Source organism: Salmo salar, chromosome 22 (assembly GCF_965601325.2).
Source record: "Salmo salar chromosome 22, fSalSal1, whole genome shotgun sequence".
NCBI lineage: Eukaryota > Metazoa > Chordata > Actinopteri > Salmoniformes > Salmonidae > Salmo > Salmo salar.
Window position 1 is genome coordinate 64,412,411 of NC_138312.1, and position 10,090 is coordinate 64,422,500.

The 10,090-nt window shown below is 46.7% G+C and overlaps 1 protein-coding gene across 1 annotated transcript in view; it reads right to left on the reverse strand.

The window, feature by feature from the left end:
- Positions 1-3,786: 3,786 nt before the first annotated feature.
- The window catches only part of fbln2 (fibulin 2), a 121,111-nt gene continuing 114,807 nt past the window's right edge, over positions 3,787-10,090 (reverse strand). Inside the window, exons 12-15 of the mRNA XM_082967767.1 lie at positions 6,743-6,859; positions 6,537-6,665; positions 5,848-5,971; positions 3,787-5,415 (exon numbers count right to left, since the gene is read on the reverse strand). Coding sequence (XP_082823893.1) covers positions 5,055-5,415; positions 5,848-5,971; positions 6,537-6,665; positions 6,743-6,859 — 731 coding nt within the window. The 3' untranslated portion in view covers positions 3,787-5,054. The remainder of the gene's footprint in view (positions 5,416-5,847; positions 5,972-6,536; positions 6,666-6,742; positions 6,860-10,090) is intronic.

The window sequence follows — 10,090 nt, forward strand, 5'->3', positions numbered from 1 at the left end:
AACCAGAGAAGAGTCCCTTCAGCCAGCTGGTTCACTAACCCAAACCAACCCCATAGAGCCTCAGGACAGCACTCAGAACATCTGGCCCAACAAAATCATCACAAAACAAAAACAAAAATATATCACCTATTGGAAAGACACCACAAAATATTAAAATAAACTTCAATGCTATTTGTCTCTAAACAGACAGTACATGGTGGCAGACTATCTGACCACTGTGACTGACAGAAAACTGAGGAAAACACTGACTAGGTACAGACTCATAGAGGACAGTCTGGCTGCCCAGAGAGGACAGTCTGGCTGCCCAGAGAGGACAGTCTGGCTACAGAGACTGGTCGTCACAGACAAACCTGGCTGCCCAGAGAGGACAGTCTGGCTATAGAGACCGGTCGTCACAGACAAACCTAGCTGCCCAGAGAGGACAGGCTGTGCTCACTCTGCTTCGGGGGAGAGGAAAAGACAAAGTAAGAGAGAGAGACAGAGAGAGAAACATACAAAAGGGCAACCAGTGAATTACAAACACCATTGTAAATACAACCCATATTTATGTTTATTTATTTTCCCTTTTGTACTTTAACTCTTTGCACATCGTTACAACACTGTATATAGACATAATATGATATTTGAAATGTCTTTATTCTTTTGGAACTGTTGTGTGTAATGTTTACTGTTAATTTTTGTTGTTTATTTCACTTTTGTTAATTATTTACTTCACTTGCTTTGGCAATGTTAACACATGTTTCCCATGCCAATAAAGCCCCTTGGATTGAAAGTGAGAGAGCGAGCGAGAGAGAGAGAGCGAGAGAGCGAGAGAGAGAGACAGAGAGACACACAGGGGGACAAACACCTGCCTGGAGGTGACAGCATTCTCACCCCCATATACCCTCCTAGGCACAACTATGACAAACATAACATAACGAAATGACAAACAACATAACCAACATAGACGGGTCACAACTCCTACAGCTCTGTCGAACGCTGGGTATGTACATAGTCATAGGCTTCGAGGGGACTCCCATGGTAGGTACACCTATAGCTCATCTCTTGGCAGCAGTACTGTAGACTACTTTATCACTGACCTCAACCCAGAGTCTCTCAGAGCGTTCACAGTCAGTCCACTGACACCCCTATCAGATCACAACAAAATCACAGTCTACTAGAACACAGCAATACTCAAATCATGAAGCATCAAAGCCAAAGGAACTGAGTAATATTAAGAAATGCTATAGATGGAAGGAAAGTAGTGTGGAAACCGACCAAAAAAACAATTAGACAACAACAAATCCAATCCCTTTTAGACAACTTCCTGAACAAAACATTTCACTGTAATAGTGAAGGTGTAAACTTGGCAGTAGAAAACCTAAACTCTCAACTTCCCTAACAATTCTAAACATTTCAAACAGAAAACCAAAGAAAATGATCAACAATGACAAATGGTTTGATGAAGAATGCAAAGAAAGAAAATGAGAAACGTGTGCAACCAAAAACATTGAGACCCAGAGTCTACGCCTTCACTATGGTGAATCACTAAAACGATACAGAAATACACTACGGAAAAAGAAGGAACAGCACGTCAGAAATCAGCTCAATATAATTGAAGAATCCATAGAATCTAACCACTTCTGGGAAAATTGGAAAACACTAAACAAACAACAACACGAAGAGTTATCTATCCAGAATGGAGATGTCTGGGTAAACCACTTCTCCAATCTTTTTGGCTCTATAACAAAGAACAAACAGGAAAAACATATACGTGATAAAATACAAATCTTAGAATCAACTATTAAAGACGACCAGAACCCACTGGATTCTCCAATTACATTGAATGAACTACAGGACAAAATACAAACCCTCCAACCCAAAAAGGCCTGTGGTGTTGATGGTATCCTACATGAAATTATAAAATATACAAACAACAAATTCCCAATGGCTAAACTTAAACTCTTTAACGTCATCCTCAGCTCTGGCATCTTCCCCAATATTTGGAACCAAGGACTGATGACCCCAATCCACAAAATTAGAGACAAATTTGACCCCAATAACTACCATGGGATATGTGTCAACAGCAACCTTGGGAAAATCCTCTGCATTATCATTAACAGCAGACTCGTACATTTCCTCAGTGAAAACAATGTACTGATCAAATGTCAAACTGGCTTTTTACCAAATTATCATATGACAGACCACATATTCACCCTGCGCACCCTAACTGACAAACAAACAAACCAAAACAAAGGCAAAGTCTTCTCATGCTTTGTTGATTTCAAAAAAGCTTTCGACTCAATTTGCCATGAGGGTCTGAGGGTCTGCTATAAAAATTGATGGAAAGTGGTGTTGGGGGAAAAACATACGACATTATAAAATCCATGTAAACAAACAACAAGTCTGCGGTTAAAATTGGCAAAAAACATATTTCTTCCCACAGGGCCGTGGGGTGAGACAGGGATGCAGCTTAAGCCCCACCCTCTTCAACATATATATCGACGAATTGGCGAGGGCACTAGAACAGTCTGCAGCACCCGGCCTCACCCTACTAGAACCTGAAGTCAAATGTCTACTGTTTGCTGATGATCTGGTGCTTCTGTCCCCAACCAAGGAGGGCCTACAGCAGCACCTAGATCTTCTGCACAGATTCTGTCAGACCTGGACCCTGACAACAAATCTCAGTAAGACCAAAATAATGGTGTTCCAAAAAAGGTCCAGTCACCAGGTCCACAAATACAAATTCCGTCTAGACACCATTGCCCTAGAGCACACAAAAAACTATACATACCTCGGCCTAAACATCAGCGCCACAGGTAACTTCCACAAAGCTGTGAACGATCTGAGAGACAAGGCAAGAAGGGCATTCTATGCCATCAAAAGGAACATAAAATTCGACATACCAATTAGGATCTGGCTAAAAATACTTGAATCCGTTATAGAACCCATTGCCCTTTATGGTTGTGAGGTCTGGGGTCCGCTCGCCAACCAAGAATTCACAAAATGGGACAAACACCAAATTGAGACTCTGCATGCAGGATTCTGCAAAAATATCCTCTGTTTACAGCGTAAAACACCAAATAATGCATGCAGAGCAGAATTAGGCCGATACCCACTAATTATCAAAATCCAGAAAAGAGCCGTTAAATTCTACAACCACCTAAAAGGAAGCAATTCCCAAACCTTCCATAACAAAGGCATCACCTACAGAGAACCTGGAGAAGAGTCCCCTAAGCAAGCTGGTCCTGGGGCTCTGTTCACAAACACAAACAGACCCCCAAGACAGCAGCACAATTAAACTCAACCAAATCATGAGAAAACAAAAAGATAATTACTTGACACATTAGAAAGAATTCACAAAAAAACAGAGCAAACTAGACTGTTATTTGGCCCTAAACAGAGAGTACACAGTGGCAGAATACCTGACCACTGTGACTGACCCAAACTTAAGGAAATCTTTGACTATGTACAGACTCAGTGACCATAGCCTTGCTATTGAGAAAGGCCGCCGTAGGCAGACCTGGTTCTCAAGAGAAGACAGGCTATGTGCACACTGCCCACAAAATGAGGTGGAAACTGAGCTGCACTTCCTAACTTCCTGTCAAATGTATGACCATATTAGAGACACAAATTTCCCTCAGATTACACAGACTCACAAAGAATTCGAAAACAAACTCAATTTTGATAAACTCCCATATCTACTGGGTGAAATACCACAGTGTTCCATCACAGCAGCAGGATTTGTCACCTGTTGCCACAAGAAAAGGGCAACTAGTGAAGAACAAACACCATTGTAAATACAACCCATATTTATGTTTATTTATTTTCCCTTTTGTACTTTAAATTTGCACATTGTTACAACACTGTATATAGACATAATATGACATTTGAAATGTCTTTATTCTTTTGTAACTTTTCTGAGTGTAATGTTTACTGTTCATTTTTATTGTTTATTTCACTTTTATCATTATCTACTTCACTTGCTTTGGCAATGTAAACATATGTTTCCCATGCCAATAAAACCCCTTGAATTGAATTGAAAGAGAGAGCAACAGAGCTCAGAGAGAGTGGAGAGAGTGAGCGGAGAGAGAGAGAGCAGAGAGAGTGACCGGAGAGAGAGAGAGAGAGAGCGGAGAGAGACAGAGCGGAGAGAGAGAGCGGAGAGAGTGAGCGGAGAGAGAGAGAGCGGAGAGAGAGACAGAGCGGAGAGAGAGAGAGCGGAGAGAGTGAGTGGAGAGAGAGAGAGCGGAGAGAGAGAGACAGAGCGGAGAGAGAGAGAGCGGAGAGAGTGACCGGAGAGAGACAGAGCGGAGAGAGAGAGAGCGGAGAGAGTGAGCGGAGAGAGAGAGACAGAGCGGAGAGAGAGAGAGCGGAGAGAGTGAGCGGAGAGAGTGAGCGGCGAGAGAGAGTAAGAGCGGAGAGAGAGAGAGAGTGGAGAGAGTGAGCGGAGAGAGTGACCGGAGAGAGAGAGAGCAGAGAGAGAGCGGAGAGAGAGAGCAGAGAGAGAGAGCAGAGAGAGAGAGCGGAGAGAGAGAGAGAGAGGAGAGATACAGAGGTACCCTCAGTGTGTCTACAAGCTCTGGTCTAAGCACTGCTCCAGGGTTCTCCATTCTATTCAGTAACTCATGCTTCAAAACCTCTGAAAGTTCATGTTGAGATTGGAAGGTTCAAGAGGTTAAGGAGCAGGAGGACAGATCCTAGCACTCTGAGGACCACCTTGGCAGAGTCAAACCACTCAGCTTGAGACACATGCATTGAAAGAGATTACATTATAAAAGACTTGTATAAACAGAAGACTGACTTAGTCTTTAGTAACAATCCAGTTGATGAAGTGTGTGTCTCAGTTGGTAGAGCATGGTCCTTATAACGCCAGGGTTGTGGGTTCGATTCCCACGGAGGACCAGTATGAAAAACTATGAAAATGTATGCACTTGATATTGTAAGTCGCTCTGGATAAGATCGTATGATGAAATATATATATATGTAAGTTACTAGTATAAAGTTCAGCACCATATGAATATTAGAGAAGTGGCGAGGTGACAGTCTGTTCTGGGATGGTGTGTGTTTAGACTCTACAGTGTGTTAGAGGTGATGAAGACGTATATCCGGGCCAGGAAGGTAGTGAACGCTCCCTGTCTCAACAGCTTCATCTCCACATCGATCAGGAAGTCTCTCGGCTGTCTCACCTGCCGCTGCAGATACACCGCCCCCGTAAAACTGTTCAGCTTCCGCGTGGAAAAGTAGTTCTCCTCGTTACCGTGGGTGATGGAGATAGCAATGTTGTCTCCCCTGTAGGCGGGCGAGGGGCCAATCCTGAAGATCTGAGCGGGGATGACAATGTTGGTCTGGAAGCTCAGCTGGTAGTAGGTGATTCTCAGAGGAGAGGTCTGGCAGTCTACAGAGTTAGCTGGACAACCACTGCGCTCACAACGACTGGAGAGAGTTAGGGTGAGAGAGAAAATGGTTTACGGTTAGAGAGAGGGGAGGGTTAGGGTTAAAGAGCGAGAAAGGACTAGATAGAGAGAGAGGGAGAGAGAGAGAGTGGATTAGAGGGCTAGAGAGAGAGAGAATGAGGGTTCGAGAGAGAGGGTGAGCGAGAGTGAGAGGGTGAGAGAGAAAGGGGGTTAGAGAGAGAGGATTGGAGAGAGTGAGAGGGTTAGAGAGAGAAGGGGTTAGAGAGAGAGGATTGGTGAGAGGGTTAGAGAGAGAGGGGGTTAGAGAGAGAGGATTGGTGAGAGAGTGAGGGGGTTAGAGAGAGAGAGAGAGAGAGAGAGAGAGAGAGAGAGAGAGAGAGAGAGAGAGAGAGAGAGAGAGAGAGAGAGAGAGAGAGAGAGAGTTGTGTGTGTGTGACTGCCCTGTACTCACGTATCTGAGACCTTTCTGTAATATGGAGGGCAGGAGAAAGAGAGACACCTGTAGCCTCCCTGGACGTTGGAGCAGGTCTGTTCTGTAGAGCAGTTATGAACTCCTGTTGAACACTCGTCAATATCTACAACAGACAGACAGACAGACTCATCAATATCTACAACAGACAGACTAAAACAAAACAGTGTGTATTTATCAATATGTATCAGATGGTATTGATCAATATGTATCAGAAGGTACTGACCACTGTGACAGCTCAGCCCATATGGAAGGTATTTATCAATATGTATCAGAAGGTATTGATCAATATGTATCAGATGGTATTTATCAATATGTATCAGATGGTATTTATCAATATGTATCAGAAGCTATTTATCAATATGTATCAGAAGGTATTTATCAATATGTATCAGAAGGTATTGATCAATATGTATCAGATGGTATTGATCAATATGTATCAGAAGGTACTGACCACTGCGACAGCTCAGCCCATATGGAAGGTATTGATCAATATGTATCAGAAGGTATTCATCAATATGTATCAGAAGGTATTGATCAATATGTATCAGAAGGTATTTATCAATATGTATCAGAAGGTACTGACCCCTGCGACAGCTCAGCCCATATGGAAATAAGGATATAGAACAGCCCTGTATATAAAGCGTGAGAGACGCTGGGTCAGTCCGTACCTCTGCAGGTGTGTCCGGTGGTGGACATGGTGTATCCGTTAGGGGGACAGGCACACTGATAGCTACCTGGGACGTTCACACACTGGAACACACACAGGTTGCCAATACTCTGGGAACACTCATCAATATCTGCAATAGAGAAACATGTCAATACAAAACACACAGGCTATTGGTAACATGGTGGTAGAGCTGTCATGGTGTGATACCTTCACAGGTGTGTCCGTCTTCCTTCAGGTAGAAGCCCTGTCTGCAGTAACATTGGTAGGACCCATAGATGTTAGCACACTCCTGACCACACGGACTAGAGTCACACTCATTCAGATCTGAGAGAGAGAGAGAGAGAAAGAGAGAGAGAGACAGAGAGAGAGAGAGACAGAGAGAGAGAAAGAGAGAGAGAGAGCGATAGAGAGAGAGAGAGAGAGACAGAGAGAGAGAGAGATTAACAACACATCTGCCGAGATCAAGGGAATGCTGTGCTCTGTAATGATGTGTACGAATTTGCATGAGTCCTCTGGATGCTATTTCCCCTCAGAGCTCCCCAGGCTCAGCAACCAAGGCAAAGTCACACAGCAAAGTCCTTGAAATCAAATCTATAAACCTTGGGTAATGAACAGGTTCACATCAACCAAGGACAAGTTACTCAGCCAGCCAAGTCACCAAGAACAACTCACCAAGTAACCCAAGGACAAGTCACTCAGCCAACCAAGTCACCAAGAACAACTCACCAAGTCACCAAGGACAAGTCACCAAGTCATCAAGGACAAGTCACCCAGCCAACAAAGTCACCAAGGACAAGTCACCAAGCCACCCAGCCAACCAAGTCACCAAGCCACCCAGCCAAAAGTCAACAAGTCATCCAGCCAACCAAGACACCAAAGACAAGTCACCAAAGACAAGTCACTAAGACACCCAGCCAACCAAGTCACCAAGGACAAATCACCAAGCCACCCAGCTAACCAAGTCACCAAGCCACCCAGCTAACCAAGTCACCAAGCCACCCAGCTAACCAAGCCACCCAGCTAACCAAGTCACTAAGACACCCAGCCAACCAAGTCACCAACTCATCCAGCCAACCAAGTCACCAAGGACAAGTCACCAAAGACAAGTCACTAAGACACCCAGCCAACCAAGTCACCAAGCCACCCAGCTAACCAAGTCACCAAGGACAAATCACCAAGCCACCCAGCTAACCAAGTCACCAAGCCACCCAGCTAACCAAGTCACCAAGCCACCCAGCTAACCAAGCCACCCAGCTAACCAAGTCACTAAGACACCCAGCCAACCAAGTCACCAACTCATCCAGCCAACCAAGTCACCAAGGATAAGTCACCAAAGACAAGTCACTAAGACACCCAGCCAACCAAGTCACCAAGCCACCCAGCTAACCAAGTCACCAAGGACAAATCACCAAGCCACCCAGCTAACCAAGTCACCAAGCCACCCAGCTAACCAAGCCACCCAGCTAACCAAGCCACCCAGCTAACCAAGTCACCAAGCCACCCAGCTAACCAAGTCACCAAGCCACCCAGCAAACCAAGTCACCAAGCCACCCAGCTAACCAAGTCACCAAGCCACCCAGCCAACTGTCACCAAGGACAAATCACCAAGCCACCCAGCTAACCAAGTCACCAAGCCACCCAGCTAACCAAGTCACCAAGCCACCCAGCTAACCAAGTCACCAAGCCACCCAGCTAACCAAGTCTCCAAGCCACCCAGCTAACCAAGCCACCCAGCTAACCAAGTCACCAAGCCACCCAGCTAAACAAGTCACCAAGGACAAGTCACCAAGCCACCCAACTAACCAAGTCACCAAGCCACCCAGCTAACCAAGTCACCAAGCCACCCAGCTAACCAAGTCACCAAGCCACCCAGCTAACCAAGTCTCCAAGCCACCCAGCTAACCAAGCCACCCAGCTAACCAAGTCACCAAGCCACCCAGCTAACCAAGTCACCAAGGACAAGTCACCAAGCCACCCAGCTAACCAAGTCACCAAGCCACCCAGCTAACCAAGTCACCAAGCCACCCAGCTACCCAAGTCTCCAAGCCACCCAGCTAACCATGCCACCCAGCTAACCAAGTCACCAAGCCACCCAGCTAACCAAGTCACCAAGCCACCCAGCTACCCAAGTCTCCAAGCCACCCAGCTAACCAAGCCACCCAGCTAACCAAGTCACCAAGCCACCCAGCAAACCAAGTCACCAAACCACCCAGCTAACCAAGTCACCAAGCCACCCAGCTAACCAAGTCACCAAGCCACCCAGCTAACCAAGTCACCAAGCCACCCAGCTAACCAAGTCACCAAGCCACCCAGCTAACCAAGTCTCCAAGCCACCCAGCTAACCAAGCCACCCAGCTAACTAAATCACCAAGTCACCCAGCTAACCAAGCCACCCAGCTAACCAAGTCACCAAGCCACCCAGCTAACCAAGTCACCAAGCCACCCAGCTAACCAAGCCACCCAGCTAACCAAGTCACCAAGCCACCCAGCTAACCAAGTCACCAAGCCACCCAGCTAACCAAGTCACTAAGACACCCAGCCAACCAAGTCACCAACTCATCCAGCCAACCAAGTCACCAAGGACAAATCACCAAAGACAAGTCACTAAGACACCCAGCCAACCTAGTCACCAAGCCACCCAGCTAACCAAGTCACCAAGACACCCAGCTAACCAAGTCACCAAGGACAAGTCACCAAGCCACCCAGCCAACCAAGTCACCAAGCCACCCAGCTAACCAAGTCACCAAGGACAAATCACCAAGCCACCCAGCTAACCAAGTCACCAAGCCACCCAGCTAACCAAGTCACCAAGCCACCCAGCTAACCAAGTCACCCAGCTAACCAAGTCACCAAGGACAAATCACCAAGCCACCCAGCTAACCAAGTCACCAAGCCACCCAGCTAACCAAGTCACCAAGCCACCCAGCTAACCAAGTCACCAAGCCACCCAGCTAACCAAGCCACCCAGCTAACCAAGTCACCAAGCCACCCAGCTAACCAAGCCACCCAGCTAACCAAGTCACCAAGCCACCCAGCTAACCAAGTCACCAAGCCACCCAGCAAACCAAGTCACCAAGCCACCCAGCTAACCAAGTCCCAAGCCACCCAGCCAACCAACTCACCAAGCCACCCAGCTAACCAAGTCACCAAGCCACCCAGCTAACCAAGTCACCAAGCCACCCAGCTAACCAAATCACCAAGCCACCCAGCTAACCAAGTCACCAAGCCACCCAGCTAACCAAGCCACCCAGCTAACCAAGTCACCAAGCCACCCAGCCAACTGTCACCAAGGACAAATCACCAAGCCACCCAGCTAACCAAGTCACCAAGCCACCAAGCCACCCAGCTAACCAAGTCACCAAGCCACCCAGCTGACCAAGTCACCAAGCCACCCAGCTAACCAAATCACCAAGCCACCCAGCTAACCAAGTCACCAAGCCACCCAGCTAACCAAGTCACCAAGCCACTAAACCCTGGTGCTTTACCCTGGAGGCTGACTCTGGGTCTAAACCCTGATGCTTTACCCTGGAGGCTGACTCTGGGTCTAAACCCTGA